The 21198-nt window shown below is 35.0% G+C and overlaps 3 protein-coding genes across 3 annotated transcripts; 1 reads left to right on the forward strand and 2 right to left on the reverse strand.

Moving 5' to 3' along the window:
• Nucleotides 1-3810: 3810 nt before the first annotated feature.
• Nucleotides 3811-6140, reverse strand: LOC106331565 (3-deoxy-manno-octulosonate cytidylyltransferase, mitochondrial). The gene is made up of 8 exons (XM_013769946.1): nucleotides 5880-6140; nucleotides 5758-5803; nucleotides 4866-4952; nucleotides 4661-4785; nucleotides 4447-4586; nucleotides 4320-4371; nucleotides 4116-4226; nucleotides 3811-4052 (listed from the first exon to the last, which is right to left on the reverse strand). Exons 1-8 carry the CDS (start codon nucleotides 6093-6095, stop codon nucleotides 3960-3962), a joined length of 870 nt encoding a protein of 289 aa, XP_013625400.1. The 5' UTR covers nucleotides 6096-6140; the 3' UTR covers nucleotides 3811-3959.
• A 5640-nt stretch (nucleotides 6141-11780) lies between these two features.
• On the reverse strand, nucleotides 11781-14950 carry LOC106328062 (putative ubiquitin-conjugating enzyme E2 38). Its single transcript, XM_013766418.1, has 7 exons — nucleotides 14780-14950; nucleotides 13702-14208; nucleotides 13551-13614; nucleotides 13330-13469; nucleotides 12946-13257; nucleotides 12477-12784; nucleotides 11781-12027 (listed from the first exon to the last, which is right to left on the reverse strand). Exons 1-7 carry the CDS (start codon nucleotides 14849-14851, stop codon nucleotides 11982-11984), a joined length of 1449 nt encoding a protein of 482 aa, XP_013621872.1. The 5' UTR covers nucleotides 14852-14950; the 3' UTR covers nucleotides 11781-11981.
• A 165-nt stretch (nucleotides 14951-15115) lies between these two features.
• On the forward strand, nucleotides 15116-18862 carry LOC106331207. Its single transcript, XM_013769527.1, has 6 exons — nucleotides 15116-15734; nucleotides 15779-16374; nucleotides 16480-16574; nucleotides 16885-17376; nucleotides 17431-17918; nucleotides 18012-18862. Exons 1-6 carry the CDS (start codon nucleotides 15116-15118, stop codon nucleotides 18860-18862), a joined length of 3141 nt encoding a protein of 1046 aa, XP_013624981.1.
• Nucleotides 18863-21198: the final 2336 nt, after the last annotated feature.

The following is a 21198-nucleotide window of genomic DNA, read 5'->3' on the forward strand; positions in this document are numbered from 1 at the left end:
AAATAAAAAGCACCTTAACTTTACTACGAAAGATCCAAATGGTTCGAAGCCCTGTCTGATTCATTATAATACTGCATATTTTCCTATAGTTTTGTTTTTTTTTTTGGTGAAAAAGCCATCTCCTTTCTTTTAGTTTAAGTTTTTTTTATTTACATTTATCATCCTATATCTATTATTTGCCGCATGTTTTCTATATAATCATTTTTCACAAAAATGTGACATAACTACTAAAATTAATGATATGACTTATCGTTAAATATGACATGAATAATTATATTTAATGTTGATTTATATTTTTGGTAAACATTTTAAAATATGGTAATAACTCATACATTACATTCAATGTAGAATTATATTTTTGGTACACTATTAAAATATAGTAATAACTCATACATCATCATGAAAATAAATATAATCAAATATGACATTAAAATTTTTGAAATATTATTTAATTATAATTTTTATATTACATTTAAAAAAAATTTAAAAAAATTCTTATTTTTTTAAAAAAATTCTAAATTTTTATCGTAAATATCATTAGTTTCTTTTATATATCTAAAATTTTATAAATACTGTTTAATTTTAATTTTTAATAATTATGAAATTCTATATCAAATTTTATACAAGTTTATTTAATATATTTAACCAAAAGGAATAGATGAAAAAAATCTATCTAAGATTATAATTTTAAATATATATTCTTAAACATAATTTAATTTACGCAAAATTATTATTTATCTTAATTTCATGTTTAATAAAATCAGATTTATATTGAAATATTGGTAAGAAAATAATAAAATCTACAATATTAATAAATTTATTTTTAAATATAATTTAAATTTAAAACTTTATTACTACACATAGTGCAGGAAAACACTTTATATATGTAACTAGTAAAACATAATCAAGATATTTTGTCAAACTGTTTCTGGTTTCGCATTTTATTGAAGTATTGGTACATTGTATTTACACATTCTAACCAAATTAAATAAAAAACAATTCAACATAAATCCCCTATATATTAAAATAGAAACATTACAACATTTGAGGATTAGATTTTCCTGTATATGTTATATTTTGATTTTTTTCAAAACGAATATAAATTATTAAAACTGTTAACAGTTTCACCTTCAAATTTTTGTGATTCATGGTTTAATTTTTTTTTATTATGATAAAATACAAATAATTACAAAATCATATAAGTAAGAAATTTTATTTAATAAATATTAAGTGTATAAGGTATATATTATATATATATATATATTAAATTAAACTATATACCATATAAAATATAAATATTTTAATTTCGAAATTTTCTTTGAAAACATATTTTTGGTAAAAGCTATTGAACAAATATTGACAACTTAATATTTAAATTTTAAACTTAGCCTTGAACTTTATAAAAAATTATGAATTACTAAAACTATTAATCACACAATGAAAATTTTGTTATCAGTGATTTAAAGTATTTGTTATAAAAATATTCAAATGATTAAAAAAATGATATGAGTAGAAAACATCGTTTAATATATATCAATACTAAAATTACACACTATATGTTAATGTCATTTAAATTTAATTATATATCATATAAAATAGAAAAAGTGATTGTTTGGATTAATGAAAGTTATTTATGTGTTCACATCAATATAATTATATATGTAATAATTACTGACTTTTTAATTATTCAATATATATTTTTTATTTATAAATATGTAAAGGAACATATAATACGTAAAAATAGTATATACAATGTTCGTTCCGCGCAAGACGCGGATCTTAACCTAGTCAGAGTGTAAAACCGGATTAAACTAGTCTACCCAAAATTTCGATCGCAAATCCACTATATAATCGAAGATTGATCCATCGTGACGAATTTGAATTGAATCCAGTGCAAGCTGAATCTTTTGACAGTACTCATAGTCCGGTGAGCATAATATATATGTGTCAACAAATAGCTGTTTAATTTAATATTCTTGTAATAATATTCTACTAAATTTAGAGCAACAACTAGATATAAGCTGACATATTAGCTAAGTTTTTCCTTATTTGTATTAATCTATGGGGGTGTGTCATATATGTCCATCCTTCTTACTAAACTCTGTAATTGTTGACAATGATTAATAAAATCAAGATTAGCCGGAAAAAAAACTTGATATAAGTGATTTTTTTATCTCTCTATTTCTTTGATTTCCTTGAATATGTGATCTATAAAAGTCTGAAGTGCGAAGTGCTTAATCACTGTTCATTAACTATTTCAGCATTTTATTTTTGACAAACTTTTAATTTTGTTATGGTTAAAACAGATTTAAGTTATTAAGATCAAAAACTTGAAAACATGTCTTTCTGATTTCATTGGCTATATTTCTTAACAGGAGATGGCGACATTCCTTAATGGCGCAAGTTGGTTTACCTACGCTTTTTGGAGACTCCACATATTTAGCAGGGTATGTTTTTTTTTTGATAAAGGGCTTAGCATGGTATGTTTTATACAGTGAATTATATATTGTTTGTTTTATATAGTTACAAAAAAAGAACTGTTATATATATTTATATATAATTAGGGTTGAAGTGGTTGTCGTCCCATTTTCTTCTTTCTGATGGCTGCATGATATAAGTGCATATATGCATTAATTTATATTATTTTCTTTACTATATTTTGTTTTTTTTCCCTAGTTTTTACCAATTTTTTCCTCAAATTTTTGTTGAGTTAATTTTTTATTTTTTTGTCAAAAGTGAGTTAATATTTTTTCTGTTGAGTTAAAAAAAAAAATTATGTTGGGTTAGTATTATAGAGTGGGAGTAATAACACTACTATGTTTTACTTTTTTCTTTGCTGAAATAATTAAATTGACGAGTTTTTCTCTTGATTATTAGTTATTTTCTTTATATATTTATTTTTCATCACGGAAATTCACTTTCCAATTTCTTATTTTTGATTGTTTGCATGATATAAATGTCATATATTTATTAATTTAATGTACTATGTTATATTTTACCATCCTTTGATCATTTTTTATTATTTTTTACTATGATTTTCCTCGATTTTCTATTGAGTTAAATACTTCTTAGAATGAGATTTATTACTCAATAAATTATGTAGTTATGAAGTATGTATAGTTTTCAAATATTTTAAGTAATTATAAATTAATTAATAATCTCAATATAAACTAATTAATTATGCCTCCAATGAAAGTTTATATATATATATATATTAAATTTGCATACTTCAAAGAAATTTTTGGCATATTAAAAATAGGATACTATCACAGATAATACAATCTATCCTTTTTATCTCTATTATGAAACAACATTATAGATAAAAAATCAAGATAAGAAAAGCCTCAAAATACTGAAACCTTCTGATTTTAGAGTTTATGCAATAAATTGTGGAATATTATAATATTAAATGCTTATTTTCGATGTTTAATATCAAGATTGTTAGATCATTTCTAAGACACTTTTATATATTTCTACAAATATAGAGTTGAATTTCACTCTAATGCTATATTAGTGAAATACTAGTATTTAGATATCTAAATATAGAAAATGCTATATTGTTTTCATATATTTTTGAGAAAATATAGTATTACTTTACTTTAGAAAAATATAGTGAAGTAAAACTTACCTCTGTTTTTAAAGTTATTCTATTTTTGAGAAAAATATATAAAGGTGAGTTAGAGAAACGCTTGCATCAGAGTTACTAAGTAATGTACATCCTTTTTGAAATTTCATTGATTAATATTTTGCTGCTTAGGTATGGTTGTGATTCTACAGTTTTTCTAGTTACATATAATTTTGAAAACTCAATCTTTGTATTGTTCGTTTCTGATTGCGCTTTTAAACTTAGTCGCCATACTTGCATAATGTTTACAAACAAGTAACAGATAATATTTAGGGAGAATTAGCCTATTGTAGACAGTGGAGACATTATGCATAGGATCTCTGTATTATGTGGACTAGAGGAGGTTTCTTTCGCGCATTAAAGATTCGATTTTTTCGACATCATCAGGTGTATCAACTCCATGAGCTTCATGATCCACCTTTATAACCTGTGAAAATCAACATTTTAGGTTAAAAGAATTTATCAAAATAGTGGGAAAGGGTTCTGTTACCTTCATTTTGTAGCCATTTTCAAGGACTTTGAGCTGCTCTAGATCCTCTTCTATCTGCAATGGTGTTGGCTGAAGCTCCGAATATACTTTGAGAAACTTTGAATCAAAGCTCTGAGAACAAGGAAAGCAACCATACCCGAGATTAAATAGACTATAATAGATAAGTGAAATCACTTATATAATAAGGAGAGAAGCATGAGGCACCTGTATTCCAAGATGAAGCATGTAAGGAAAATCTGGATTGACTTTACCACTCCTAAACCGCACAAAACATAATTGATTACAATTTGTGCATATAGGCAAAGTATATAATGAGACAAAAGAATATTACTTGTTATAAGGAATCAAACCCCTGGAGAAATAGATAGCGTAGCCACAGTTATCCACTACACATTTGACTCGGTTAGGGTCAAGTCCATCTTCTGGTTTCAATGACGTCACCGCTGTGCTGAACACCGCATCAGGTGCTACCTAAAAACCACAATAACAATATTCAACAGCTTCTAAAGTTTGAGGACATCCCAATAGTATACTAAGATATAGACCTGAAGTGCTTTGACAACACCGTCTATAATCTCAGGCTCAATGAGTGGTTCATCTCCTTGAATGTTAACAACCACATCATACTTCTTCTCCAATTTTTCAAGTGCTTCATTGCACCGCTCAGTACCTACAGATCGACCAAATGATACAGAGCTTAAAACAAGAGAACAAACCAAATTAGGGGACAGAAGAAAATGGTATACAGACCATTTCTGCAAGACTCTGAAGTCATGATGACATCTGCACCAAACCCACGACAGCAATCCGCAATCCTTTCATCATCCGTTGCTACAACTGATGAGTCAAACATACAACAAAACAGACATTTTTAATCTCAGCAGACACAACTTAACGAAAAGGAAAGGACTTCCAAGTTCTAAGCCTGCGGATTTTGTCCGTACGGAACCGAACCTTCGGTTTTGAGTTCGGTTGAATTTTGAAAATGATTCGGTTTTGGTTATATCAATACGGTTTTCGATTTTCAAAAATAACTAACTGAATTATCCGAAATTAACCAAACTGAAATAACCAAACTAAGAGAAGATAACCGAATTTAACCGAACTGACCGAATTTAACTAAAAATATCTCAGTTTTTAGAAAATGATACCGAAATCTAACCAAAACCAAAAAATCGGTTATCCTGGAAATAAAATTAAAACCTGAAATTAACCGAAAATCGAACTGAACCAATTTTTTCTGTTTACTTCGGTAGGATTGTAACCGAACCAAACTACCCGAAACCGAAAATTACCCGACCCGAAAAAACCGAATCCGCAGGGCTACCAAGTTCCAACAATGCACTTATGAAAGTCAAGCAAGGAGGTAACAGAAGAGATCTTAGATCCATAAAGCACACATTTTTTTCTATCATAGAACCAGTAAGACTAGAGATCAAACTATGTAAAAACAAGAAACCAGACATCTTGTAATCTCAACAGGTCACAGGTTACCGACAAAACTAAAGATATATTCCAACCAAAAACATGACAATTAATGAAACTCAAGCAACTTAACATCGTAGACGAGATCTAAGATCCATCAAGTAGACAACTTTTTAATGTATAGAGCCATAAAGAGTAGAGATCTGAGCCACATTACCAACGTGATCAAGCGTAGAAGCTAACTTCGACCTCTCCCAAGTTCTCTGATCCAACACATAAGCACGAAGAAGCTGAGAGTTATATACATATATGTGTATATAAATTAGACTAAGGAGGAACCTGGATCATGGGTTTGCCGAGGATTTGCACGAGAGGCTTGCCCTCGAATCGAGAGGAAGCGTAACGGGCGGGGATGATTCCGACGACCCGGCTCCGGAATTTCCTGGATCGACCAAGATAGGCACGTGCGCCAATCGCCGCTGCGATCGCTGTTCCGGCTAAGATACCGTGAACGATCCATGTCTTTTGAGTAGATGAAGAAGAAGAGAGTGCCATTAATCAAGCAGCGGTCTTTCTGTTTGATCTGGTGAGAGTGTGTTCAGTGGAGAGTTTGTTTATTTAATAAAACCGGTGGACGTGCCAGCGAAGGACCGGTCTGTTCCGGTTAAATTAGATTTACATGACCAAACTCAATTTTGTTAAATCACTTTAATATGGAATCAGATAACAAACTTTACTAAATAAAATATAGTTAATTCAAATATAGTTTTGTGGAAAATATAATTTAGTGGTTTTGAAGGAAAAATATATTTATATGATTTTGGCAGAAAAATAGTTTTTGTGGTTTTAACAAAAAATTCGATTTTGCAGTTTTGGCAGGAAATACGTTTTTGCAGTTTTAGCATAAAAATGTAGTTTTGCAGTTTTGGCTGAAATGTGTTTTTACGGTTTTATGTGATTTGTGGTTTTAGCGAAAAAATGTAATTTTACGGTTCTGGCAAAAAAAAAAATATATGTTCCCACCAAAAATTCAAACACGCATTTTGGTGAGAACATATATGTTTTCAGTTTTAGCAGGAAAACATACTTTTTGTGATTTTGGCAGAAAATTACGATTTTGCGATTTTGGTGAAAAATGTAGTTTTGTGATTTAGCGGAAAAATGCGTTTTTCTAAAAAATGTGATTTGGTCGTTTTGTGAAAAATGCGCTTTGTGGTTTTGGCGAGAAATATATTTTGCGTGTTTTTCAGAAAAATGTGAGTTGCCGGTTCTTTTGTGAAACACAATTCCCACCAAAAAAATGCATTTTTTCATTTAAAAAAACCTCCAAATCACATTTCTCCCAAAAAACCACAAAATGCATTTCCTTTGGTAATTTCATATTTTTGGAAATTAAATTTCGGACATGATTATTGGGGAATTTTTAGGGTGGGATATTTAAAATACGATTTTTAGTTTTTCTTAGTTAAAAACTTCAAGAACCACTAATAAACATGGCCTTAGATACGATATGATAAGTTACGATCAGAACGAAATAAACAAAAAATAGAAAGATGATAAGTCGACGATTTGCAACCGGATTTTCTTTTCTTTCAAGGAAAACATTTAAGAAAACATAAAATAGGCATTTACCAATTAAATCTAATTTTAGCATATTTAATTCGTATAGCATTCTATTTTAATATAACACAAATTATAATTATAAATTTATAAAAAAAAAAAGCAAAGATTCTTTTATAATAAAATTTGCATTCTTATTAATTTATAATAATATTATATTGCTAATTAAATGAATTAATTTATGATATAATATATATTTTTTTTTTTTTTTTTTTTGGGTAAAATTTTGTTGGATTTTTTCTCAACTGATTTTGTTAGAACCAAAAAATAAAATTTAAATTTATAGTTGAAATTAATTTATTTCTAATATCATTATTAAGATTTCTAGAAATATATTATATTTGACCGATTAATGTAAATTATCAAATATGACATTAAATGATTAATTAAATGGTTCAACTCTATTTTAATATAATAGATAAATTAGAAAAACAAAAATGTCAGAAAGCATAAGAAATTAATTTGAATCAAACCTTAACCTTAGAAATATCAACACAAATCACCCCCTGGCTTATCCTAAACTATTGAACAAAGGAGCTTGAACTCGTTTCTCGCAAGAAAATGATGAGCTCAGAAAAAGATATGCTTAGTTTCATCACCGTCCTTTTCAAAAAAAATAAAAAAAATAATCACCGTGCTTGGCCTCTGCATCTTGCTCGTTATTCTTATAGCAACCTCAGCGATCGACCATACGTGTAATTACATCATCAAAGATTGCATTTTCCAACCACTCTTAGGAGCATGCCTCGACCAAAGAAGACAACAACGTCCTCGGATCGTGATGTACCAAACAATCATGAATCACCCCGACCGATCTATGATTACAACATTCCGAGATAGATGGAAAAAGAAATCGCACCAAAGCCCTACTACCAAAGTTGCTTGTTGTACAAGGCAACAACCACGAAGACGAAGGGAGATCAAGAGAATATGTTTGAACCGAAAATGGTGTGTTTGTCGGATTCATACAATAAAGAATTTAAGAAATATATTTCTTAGATTCTTGAGGCTTAAGAGAAATCAACATAGAAATCAAATGGAAAATGAACATCAAAAAGAGTTTATTGATTAAAAATTGTATTACATGTATGATTACAAGTGTAAATTAAATCTAAGAATTCATAAACTCTTTGTAAGAAGTGTTCAAGGTCTCAAATGGAGAAGAGAAGATCAGAAGTATATCTCTATTTATACAAGTAAGAAGCTAAGGCTTCATAGTAAAATGAGCCTAATTAATTGTCTAATGGGCTTTGAGGTAGGATGTAAATCTACCCCCAACAGTAAGCCTCTCCAAGTTCGTAGAGAGAAATGAACTCGATCTCTATGAATTTTACGAATAGGGTTTATTAGACAAGTAACTAGACACATTCATGCCTACGACGATTTACACGAGTTTACTTTGAACTTGTGCCTAGTAAAAGGCGAGTTTGCTTTAAACTCGTGCTTAGCGAATGACAAGTTTACTGGACTCACGCTGTTACAAATGCGAGTTTACTGAGAACTCGTGCCTAGTAAAAGGAGAGTTCCTGTAAACTCATGCCTAGCCAAAGGCGAGTTTTTGTAAATTTGTGTCTAACAATAAGCGAGTCGACTGCAAACTCGTGCTTAATAACAAGCAAGTTCAATTTAAACTCGTGCCTAAAATATAAGTTTACCGAACTATTGCCGACCCGAAGTCTCGTGCTGAGATCGCGTGTGCCGAGCAAGTCAGGCTGTGACGTTGAGAAACGTTCTGGCTTGCTCCACTTGTACCGCTTCCGGCAAGCTCGTAGCTGAGGGCCGTCCTTCGAAGCATGAGGACATGATGGTGGCAGCCGCTTGTTGGCTCTGGGTCACAAAAAGCATGATCATGATTAGACCAATATAAACCAAAAGAAATGACCAACTGTTGCATAATTAATATGCAAGCTATCAAACTTGTTTTTATTTAGTGCTCTCAAATGCATATGATGATATAATAATTGTCCACCAACAGCAAAGCAATTACAAGAGTCATCTTCATAAAAGTTATATGAGTGAGCAGCTTAGAGTTGTGTTGTTTAATAATCAACCAAAGCTATAATATCTATCGTGACACGTGTGATTTAAAAGAAAAACATGTGATGATAAAAGAACTTATCTTTGTCGTGAGCAGCAAGCTGTGCTGATCTGTTACTGAGGTGATCGCTCGCGCGACTGTTGGGGTCGAACTGGTGTCGAGTCGCCGATGAAATTCATTGCCGCACCTCGACGCCTCACATACGACGTAACTAGGCGAGGAATCGGGAACCAAAGCTTCGTGTCATCTTGAAAGTAAGATTCATAGACGCACTGGAACCTGACCGGCGCCGACCAAGGCCTCTGACTCTCCGAGGGGATCAGGAAAGTCACCCCCAGCCCCCGACGTTCCCTCAGGAGCCTCTTTACGCTATCGGGAGTCGACCGTGTCTTGATAACGTTCTCCCAGGCCTGGCCACTCACATCTGGGGAGCGCAGGAATTCAGGAGCTAGAGCCGGGAGCTCCTCGAAGATTTCTCCAGGGTAATAGCACGTCGGTACATAATTGACGAGAGGGACCTCGTCTCCCGCACCAGTCGAACCGTCTCTTTCACAGATCTGCGGCTCGGATGGAGCTCCTCCTACTTCTCGTCGATGTAAGCGCGACTCGGAAACCAAAATCCTTTGAGACAGCTCCAAACTCCTAGTGTCCATCATCGCTTCGCGATGGACTTGTTCGAACTCGTCGAGCGGAACCCCGCTCGTGTCTCTCGCGGGACTAGGTGCAGCCGCGACCTCTTTCCCTTTCTGTTCACGAGATAACCTCCCACCAGACGACATAACGCAATCTATTCTACAACAACAATTTAGAAAGAGAAGCCGAGAGGATGAGAGAGAAAGTACCTGAATAATGCGGAGAAGAATGGAGAAAACGAGAAGTGGACAAGTATTTAAAGGGGAGGAGCGGGGCGTTTCCCCGAGGCGTCATCATAGGGTCTATGTGGGCCTACTTGCCTCGAAACAATATCTAGCCGCCCAAGAAACTGGCGCGTCGCTTCGACTCCCTGCGATAACCGGCTCAGACCCAGATCAAATCGATGGTCGAAGTAAGAATCAGGTTTAACCGGACGGAAACCGGTTTAACCGGACGGAAACCGGTTTAACCGAGACTCGATCAAACCGACAAAATACGAGATACACGACAACATCTCGCGATACGCCGACCGAGCACCACGTTTTTGCGACGACCCGTCTATCCTTCCAAACCATTAACCTTCCAAATTCATCGAGCTCGACAGAACGTCACTCACCGATGAACTGGGGGGACTTACTGTAGAGGATGGATTCGGCCATCCCTCAAGGCCCGACGAATAGACGGCCCGGCCCGTATAAGATGCTGCAACAGCTCGGCTCGACAGCCAGAGCGCCGATCTCTCGGCGCGACGCGAGAGTACTTTTAGTCGATCGCACATCGACTAGACGCATCCAGCTCGACGGCTCCTCGAAGCAACATAGGTTTCTCGGCCCAACGAGTTAAAAGCCCACGAAGGCGACGCAAGCTAGATCACGAAAGAGCACCAAGTCGACTATAAAAGAGGAGAGGGGTGCAACGTAAAGAAGATCCGAAATCACTCACACATACTTGGCGGTTAGATTAGGGTTTTTACTTTTATTATCTCGCTGTGTTGTATCTTTCCGGTAAAGCTCTTCGAGCTCCGGTTCCCTTTCCCTTACGCATCTTCTTTCCTTGTAACCGACGAAACGCTTTTCCGATTATCAATAAGACGTCTTTGCTTAACCCACATCTAAAACCAAACGTTCCCTCATTTAGTACCGTTTCCCGATCAAACAGAATACAAGAGGTTCATGACAATGACAAGCTAAGCTTGGGCATCCGGGTCTTCGGGTCGGGTTCGGGTCGGGTATTGTCGGGTCCGGGTCCTTCGAGTCCTAGCAATTTAGACCCATATAGATACCTATAACTTTTCGGGTCGGTTCCGGGTCGGATCTTGTCGGGTCCGGGTCGGTTCGGATCTATAATTTCAATACCCGTAAAATACCCAAAATTTATGGGTATATTTCGGATCCGGGTCGGTTCGGGTATTTAGGACCCGAAATACCCGAACTGGACCCGAAAACTCTAAAAATACCCGAAGAACCGCAAAAATTTATCCAAATTCAGACCCGAAAACCCAAAACATACCTGAATTTTACCTGAATACCCAAATTATATTTTCTAAAAATCTAAAATTTCACCAAAAACCTACAATTATACCCGAAAATCCAAACCCGAAACTTTAAAAAAAATCCGAAATACCAAAAATATAGCCAATCACTCAAATATACCTAGTATATACAATTATTTGCGAATACTTCGGATACCCGAACGGATCTCGGGTAGGACCCAGACCCGAACCGAGACCCGCGGATCCAAAAGAAAAAGACCCAATAGGTACTTAGCATGGACCCGGACCCGGATCCGAACCTGTATTTTCGGGTCGGTTCCAGTTCGGGTCTTCGGGTCTGGGTAAAATGCCCAGGCCTATGACAAGCCCCTTGTATTGTCCTTAGCTGTCCATAGATAAGTCATCTCTTCTCCAAGAGATCTCTAATCGATTTTGTTTGTTTGATTTGAAATAGGCCTGATTTGAAATCTCTTAAATTTGTAAATCAGAACTAAAAACACTAAAAACTAAAACTTCTTGTCCACATACTAAACGATTAAAGAAAATCTAATAATAATAGATCAAACTTCTGCGCCTTGTTAGATTCCTCCGACTCACCAAATCTTTCATCCCTCTGTGTTTCTTCAAACTTTATACTTGTTTGTTGCACGCCTCACTCTTACTGAAAAACGCAGCGTCCGATATTCGCGAGAAATTCTTTGATGCTATCACCAAAAAGGAAAAAATAATAATTACATAAATAAATAAATATCAAAAGTAATCAATCAATAATACACTTGAAACTGAGAGAATGCCATGAAATTTCATTACTAAAGATGTACATATGAGAATTATTTTTGTATTTTCCCAAATCCCATATAGTACTCATAAAAATATACTTTTCATAATATAATTTTATTAGTTAAAAGTAAAACTACTAAAAATTAACTTTTTAGAAAATATATTTACTATATAAATTAAATATAACTCAACCAATCATAAAAAATACTTTAAATAATTGGTTACAAAGTTTTCAATAAATATAAAACAGCAAAAACATTTTTTTAAAAAAATATATATTTTGAAGCAAAAAATATTTCTAAAACCAAACATATTATAAATTTGGGAAAAAAAAGAATTAAAAAAAAAAACAAAATGGAGGATTTGGCTTTACCTCGATGATCTGCTTCTCTTACGGTTAGCTGTATTACTCTCAGTATTAGCATTAACCACAGGCGGTGGTTTAGGTTTTTCTTCAAGCTCCTTGATTCCTAACTTAACGAACTCACCAACAACTGTCTTCATAAAGGCAGCCACATCGGTCCTAAACTTCTTAGAGCCACTCTGGCTAGTTTCCTCAATACCTTGAACACCACCTTTCAAAATGGAACCAACAGGAGCTCCATCTTTATAAGCATTACACGCTTTCACTATGTCAAGTGCCCTCACAAAGTAATGGCTATGAACAAACTCTTCAAAATGCTGCACATTCATCAGAACTATTAAAACTCTTCAAAGAACCAATAAACGCTTAATTTATATATTAAATACTAGCATTTATACACCTTCAGATTTTTTATTTATTTAATATGATAATTATATTCAAAGAACCAAAAAAAAAACTAGTTGTCCAATTATTTTACCTTGGGTGGTTTCCTCATGCTGTAAACCATCGTTTTTAACGACAATATGAAGACGTTCTCGCTGTAAACTTTGGAGTGAGCCTCGCCTGATACAGTCCCCTTGGTGGGCTCGTAGCCAGGTTCGTTGAAGTACGGTTTTTGATTCAAGATGAGTGCTTGGATTGAGACGAGAAGCTGCAACATTGTGGACTCCTGTGGGAGCCATTTCTCCCTCTTGTTGCCGGTCCATGTACCGAGAAGGCTCAAGCATACTTTACCACAGTTGTATAGATTGGGGTTGATTCTAAGCCCACCGGAATGGTAATGAACTTTCTGTCAGCAATAAAACGAAACTAATCATCATCTAAGGGTTCTAAAAATAGAATAAAGTTTTTGAGGACATACTGGTGGCACTGAAGGATAGGAATCTGGGAACTGAATATCGAAAAAGAAAAGACCGTCATGGTAAGGAGTTCCCTCAGCTCCAATTATTACAGCTCTTAGTAGATCCATTCTTGACTCACAGGCTCTGACAAATATTGTCTCTGTTAGCAAAACAGAAGAGTGATTTTTTAAGAACACATAGAGAACCAGCATTGATTTACTACATTAGTATATAATCCAACCTGGCAAATCATTCTCAAGAATCTTCCAGTCTGCTTGAACCTTTTTCAACCAAGTCTTTGAGTGCTAATAAGATAAAAGAGAGTCAGATACAAGTTGAATACCAAAGTAAAGAAACAATCTCTGAGATGATAAGATTGTAACCATCATCACCTGTTTTGAAGCTTTCCCCTTGGAAAGATAGTGATGATCTGAGAAATCCTCAACAGTGTCAAACCTTTTAAAGTCCTTCAGAAAATTAGCCTGAGATGAATTAACAGCCTCGGCGGAAGAAGAGCTAGCAGAAGCATCAGAATCAACAGGTTGAACCGCAGAGGAGGAAACCGTTTGATTGTTCTGAGCAAAGGAGGCTGACAGGGAGGCAAAATCCAATGACTGAGGAACAGAAGATGGAGTTGCCAGAAACGAGTTTGAACTGTTTCTACTTGATTTAGAAGTTCCTTTGCTGCTATAATTCTGAAACTCACAGGGCTGAGTAGTAGACATCACCACTTTTACACCGGTTGGGATATCATTTAGAACGACTGTGTAGCTATCGACATCTATAGGCATCACTCCATTAGCTACATGACTAAAGGGGTTATGGCCATCTTGTATAGCCTTCCCTTTGTTCATCTTATCAACATGATATTGCTCCACATCGATCACTTCAAGATTAACCTAAACCCACATAAAACAGAGAAACAAGTGACACAACATAAACTATAACAAAAAAATATACTACAAACAGGAAACTGTAAGAAAACAATGTAACCAACGGCAAAAAGAAACAGTAGAAGCATAGTAAAACGCTAGCAAACAAAACAAGATTAACCTAAACAACCCACACAAAGCCTAAACACACAGAGATAACCCAGATGATCATTACTTCAGGAGCTACAGACAAAATAAAACAGAGAAACAAGTGACACAACAAAAACTAAAACGAATCTATTACAACTCAGGAAACTGTAAGAACACATCAACAAATCAACGCCAAAGGGAAACAGTAGAAGCATATAGTAAAACGCTAGCAAACAAAACAAAATTCAAAATTAAACTAAACCCACATAAACCCTAAACACACAGAAACAACCCAGATGATCATCACGCATTAACGAAGCAATAAGGGTAAAAAAAATAAAGTTCACTTTTTCTCATGTAAATCAGTAAAATTGAGCACAGTTAAAAACCCTCTTCTCTTCTGGAAAACCCATTAACAGTGGAGGATTAAGAGCACGAAAGATTAAACCTTTCTAGGTTTACGAGTTCTAGAAGCTGAAGCTAAAGGAGGAGGATCGATCTCCATCACGTCGGGATCCATCAACGAAATTTCAGAGGAAGATTGGTTCTTTCTGTTTCACAACTAAAAAGAAGAGAAAAGATATTTTCTCGTCGGTATTATAGGGGAAGATTAAATATATGATTTTTAGGTCTCTTCACATTCGCGCTGTAGTAATATATAAACTGTGTGAATATCCTTTTTCTTAATAGCTTGGTTTATTTTTTATGGATGAATTTTAAGTTAATGTTTTATTAATGTTTTATTTTCAAATAACAGGCAGTCATTAATGGAATAAAAATCTATATGACGTTTGTTTATGGGGATCCTGTATTAGAAAGACGAGATCAAGTTTGGGAACGTCTTACGCATTTCTCAACGACAAGAACTGGATCTTGGTTTATGATAGGAGATTTTAATGAAATTACAAGGCATGATGATAAGGTTGGGGAAAGACAACGGCCTGATAGTTCATTCCTGCCTTTTAAGCAGATGCTTAATGATTGTGGAATGCTAGAGTTCCCTTTCACGGGAGAAATGCTTTCATGGGTAGGGAAGAGAGCAGGCGGCTCAACTGTTAGATGTCGCTTAGACAAAACAGTAGGAAATGCAGATTGGCATGAGAAATTTCCCCACTCGTCTATCAAGTATATGAGGTTGTGGGGATCAGACCATCGTCCGATTCTTGCAGATATGCTCATAAAGCCAATAAGAAGATCAAAAAAATTCAAGTTTGATAAAAGATGGCTAGATAATGATGAGTTAAGGCATGTCATTCTTGAGGGATGGAAATCTCCTGATCTTCTTCCCAACGCGACTATTATGGAACATATTTCAAGCTGCCGAAAAGCCTTGAGCGAATGGAGGAGACAGCATAATTTTAACTCTGCGAAATTAGTGGAGGAGCTTAAAGAAAAAGTGGAAGGTATGTATGCAGATATAATGCTACGACTGAAGAAATTGCTGCAGCGTTGAAGGAGCTCTCTGATGCTTTTAAGGCAGAAGAAATGTTCTGGAAACAAAAAAGTCGAGTGTTTTGGCTGAGAGAGGGGGATCGAAATACAAAAAAAATTCATGCCTTGACAAAGCAAAGGAGAGCAAGGAATAAAATTACGCAGCTCCTAGACGCTGATGGGAATATAGTCGAGGATGAAGAAGGCTTAGTAGCCATTGCTACTAGCTATTTTAGACAGATCTTTGAATCGTCTAACCCAGAGGACATTGCAGAGGCACTAGCTAATGTTCCTACGACAATCACTGGGGCAATGAATGATAACCTTACAGCTCCGGTAACAGAATGGGAGGTCAAATTAGCACTTTTTGCTATGCATTCAGAAAAAACCCCAGGACCAAATGGGATGACTGCGCTTTTCTATCAAAAATTCTGGGATAATGTAAAGGATGATTTAACTCTTATGGTTAATAAATTCCTTATTGAGGGAACGGTGGTGAATGGACTAAATGATACAAATATATGTCTCATCCCAAAGACAGCCAAGCCTAATGACATGGCTCAATTCCGACCCATAAGCCGGTGTAATGTCAGCTACAAGATAATTTCGAAGGTCTTATACCAAAGATTAAAAAAAGTGCTACCAAGCTTGATCTCATAAACCCAGTCAGCCTTTGTTGCTTGAAGGCAGATTTCAGATAACATTATGATTGCCCAGGAAATGTTCCACGCGTTGAGAACAAAACCAAGTGGACAAAGTAAAAAGATGGCCATTAAGACGGACATGAGTAAAGCTTATGACAGGATGGAATGGTCATTTATCGAAGCGTCATGCGTAAAATGGGTTTCTCAGAGACTTGGATCACCTAGATAATGAGATGCATTACGACGGTGAAATATAAGGTACTTATGAATGGACAGCCAAGAGGAAATATTGTTCCTGGTAGAGGCCTACGGCAAGGAGATCCTTTGTCTCCTTTCATTTTTATTCTATGCACGAAAGCGCTCGCTAGCCTTCTCAATCATGCAGAGAATCAAGGGAAGATACTGGGGGTGCGTGTCACACGCGCGTGTCCTTCGGTATCCCACCTTCTCTTTGCTGATGATAGTCTTTCTTATGTAGGGCGGAGCCCCGTGAATGTGAAGAAGTAATGAAAGTAGTTAGGAAATATGGTAAAGCATCAGGCCAATGTATCAACTTTGATAAATCGTCTTTACTCTTTGGTAAGCGAATTAATGCAACCACCAGACAAGAGATCAAAGATGCACTTGAAATACAAAATGAAAGAGGAATGGGAACCTACTTAGGTATCCTGGAAGACATTAGCGGCTCCAAGTGTAAATTGTTTGCATTTCTCAAAGATAAGTTGATGCACAGAGTAAATGGATGGACAGGTAGATGGCTCTCAAAAGGAGGGAAGGAGGTTTTGATAAAATCTATTCTGCTAGCTCTTCCGAGTTATGTCATGTCTACTTTCTTGCTCCCCTTGGAGATATGTGAAAACCTAGCTAGTGCCATCGCACAATTCTGGTGGAGCTCTAACCCACCAAAAAAAGGAATGCACTGGGCGAAATGGGAAAAAGTATGTCTACCAAGAGAGGAGGGTGGGATTGGGTTTCGTATGATCCATGAGTTCAATCTGGCTCTGCTGGCAAAACAATTATGAAGGCTAGTTCAATTTCCAGATTCATTGGTTTCCCGGGTTTTGAGGGGAAGATACTACAGATTAAGTTCACCACTACGAGTACATTCTTCTAGTAGTCCATCCTATGTGTGGACTAGCATTTCTGCTGCGAGGAAGTTGCTTCTACTGGGAATCAGACAGAAGATACACTCAGGGTATGACGTTAAGGTGTGGGAGGATCCGTGGATCCCAACGACCCCAGCGAGGCCAGCTATCCCTGTTGTGCCAGTTATGCATCCCAATATGAGAGTAAGTGATATCATTAATCAGGCAGCAAATGATTGGGATGTTGGACTTTTGGGAAACTATGTCAATCTTGAGGACATACCGCTCATAAGAAACCTGGCCATAAGCTCAGCTCATCGTCGCGATACCTATTGCTGGAGCTACACAAGGAATGGCCTTAAATCTGGATACTGGGTGTCACCAAATTTATTAAAGCCGGAGGATGAGAAGGAGGTCTTAGAGCCGAGTATCACCAAGCTTCAAACCTTTGCATTGAAGTTAAGGGCACCTACGAAGATATGTCATCTTATATGGCAGTTGTTAACTGGTCATGTGGCAGTAACAAGGAACTTAGCGAGACGTAATATGAGATGTGATAATTACTGCCCAAGATGCGGAGATTTAGAAGAATCTGTAACCCACGCCATTTTTGAATGCCCGCCAGCTTTACAAGTTTGGTCCTTATCAGCAACTCCAACAAGCCCAGAGGTATTTCCAGTATCAAGTGTCTACACAAATATGGAATACCTTTTCTGGAGGAAAAACAATATTATTGAGCCAGAAGAAGACAGAGACCTGTACCCCTGGATTATCTGGTATATCTGGAAGGCAAGGAATGATAAACTGTTCAGGGGGATCGACAGAGATCCTTTGGAGTTAGTTCGATATGCAGAAAGTGAATGTCAGGCCTGGTTTGAAGCGAATGAAGTGGCACAACCAGTGGTACAAGATAACAATATGGAGAATCCCCAAGTCATAAGCTTGGGTAATATATGCTTGCTGGATGGATCTTTGACTGCCTCTGCCAATTATAGTGGATGTGGGTGGGTTTGGCTGGACAGTAGTGGAAAGACCCAGCTCATGGGGACAAGAAATCTCACTCGACGTGAATCAGCCTTACATACGGAAGTAGAAGCACTGAGGTGGACGATGGAGAATATGCTTCAGCACTCAAAATGTCAGAGTTTTGGGACGGACTGCAAGGAGCTGATTGCAATGTTAAAGGAGCCTCATGCTTGGCCAAGCTTTGTGACGGAATTGGAGAGGATAGAGGCATTACAAATATGCTTCCCGGATTTCAACATCATACATGTTCCACGAGCGCGCAATCAAATTTCATATTTTTTAGCTAAGACTGCTAGATCCTTCAATAGGGAGTTAAATTTTATTGGTTGTTCTATTCCGGTCTGATTACCAAGGCCACCTCAAGTTTGAGTAATAGAATAGCCGTTTGATGTAAAAAAAAAATAGCTTTGAATATTTTTTTTTGTAAAACCAGTACCTTAGTTGTTTTTAATTAATTATAAATTACCACTTTTGGGGTTTAACGCAAATAATACTAGAAAGATGGTCTACGCTGAATTGCTGATGGACCACACTCAACCAGAAACGATTATTTTTCGCATTTTGCTGTCGTGTCATAATTGACGGTGTGGATTTCGCCAAGAAGAAAGAGGTAAGGAATTTACGGTCGTTGGATATGAGAACTGATTTAACGGCTGAGAACTTACGGATTTATCTTTTTAAATTTGTTTTTAAAAATTCACAGATCAATCCTCGCAAATCAACGAGAAGATAAGATAAACTTGAATAAGATTACACCAACAATATCGATAATTAAGTTTTTCTGTGAAAACTGGAAAATAAATAAGGAAGTTGAACATATTAAAAAGGGATAATTTAGAAAAATAACAAGGAAGTTGAACATATTAAAAAGGATAATTTGAAAATACCATATTTACGGTTTAAATTTTGGAAAATAGTGATAAGACGACTTTATCCAAACTCGAATTAAGGTTGTATTTTTTAATAACTAAAATAAAAATTTGGAAATATAATTATTATTATCTATGTCTAAAATAAATATATCTTTAATGATTTTTTAATATTTATAATAACACTAATTAATATAATGAAATACTTTAAATATTATCTTTTTTTTGTCAATCATTTAAATATTATCTCTATAAAATTATTATAATAAATAATTTTCACAACAATTCTTACTCTTCATGCAAAACAAATCCCATTTTAGATTCAGATAGTTAATGACAATCAATTTATGCTTTAGATTTAGAATTATAGTTGTGGAGATTTTGAATTTAAAAGTGGTAGATGTTACTTAAATATTTTTAAAAGCTTGATGTTATCAAAAGCTTTATAAGTTGTGGCTATTATAAAAATATATTTTTATATTTATGAATCATTTCCAAAACGTGCTAAATGGTTTTTCAATCTACCTTTTTACTTGTTGACAAAATTATTTTTACCTTTTTACCTATGCAAATACATAAATTAGATAGGGTAATTTAAAACAAAAAGTCAGTCAAAATTTATCAGTAAAATATTTTTTATTTTATTTTCAAAGAGAATAATTAAAATTGTAACCAACAATTTTATTGGTTATTAAATTTTAAATAATACTATAATGTATTAAATAAAACAAGAAAATATTAAAAATCTAACGAGTCCTAGCCTATATGTTGTTTGCAACTTCATCTCGAAAACCTTTCATGTATTGTCTTGAACTAAGGTATTATTCCATCGTATTTGAAAGTTTTTCATCATTCGCTAATTGAAAGTCAATATCCATTTACTATGGTATATTTGGAAGAGTTGGAACAACAAAGTATTTAGTAATATGGATATTGATCCAAGAGATACACTTAAATTAGCGGAACTAGAATCAACACTTTGGGCGGAGGCACAAGTAGTAAGTGACCAGAGGTTTGCACATCAAGTGCTGGACATGACAGTATCATCAATTCCAGGAAGATGGTGTTTCATAAATGGTTCCTGAAAAGATAAAGAACAATTTTCAGGACAAGATTGGTACAATACTTTAGCGGGGTTTGATGGATTGTTAGGGGCAAGAAATGTAAGGGCAAGCTTTTCACCTCTTCATTCGGAAGTGAAAGCGCTAATCTGGGCAATGGAATGTATGAGAAATTTAAGGCAATTTAAGATCACCTTTGCGACGGTTTGTTCTCAATTGGTAAATATGGTTTCGGAACTAAAAGAATGGCCAGCGTTTGACAGTTACCTGGAAGACATTAAGCTGTTGAAAAAAAGCTTCTTAAACTCAGAGATCATTCATGTACCTCGGACGGAGAATCAAAAGGCGGATAGCTTAGCACGCAATGCTAAGAAACAACCGTCTTTCGTCGTTCACATGGATGTGGAGTTACCGGTTTGGTTTACAGAGTCAGTATGAGTCTTGATGTAAAAAAAAAAATCCGTATCCATTAAATTTAACTTGCAAATAAAATTATGGAGAACCATGGTTGTCACCACAATTTGACGCATTGTAGATATATTATACATAGCTTCGTCTTTCATAGTAGGCCATTTTTTTCTAGATTCCAAAAGTTTTTTCAATCACTGATCGAAGTAATGAATGACAACAATTAAACACTTCTCTACAGTTTCTTTATTCTTCTTGATTTTGGAGCCGACTTTGGTGATATCGCTATACTAGGAGTTTTACTGCGCCATGCGCAGAAATAGTAATTTTTAACATAACATTT

This window comes from Brassica oleracea, chromosome C3 (assembly GCF_000695525.1).
Source record: "Brassica oleracea var. oleracea cultivar TO1000 chromosome C3, BOL, whole genome shotgun sequence".
NCBI lineage: Eukaryota > Viridiplantae > Streptophyta > Magnoliopsida > Brassicales > Brassicaceae > Brassica > Brassica oleracea.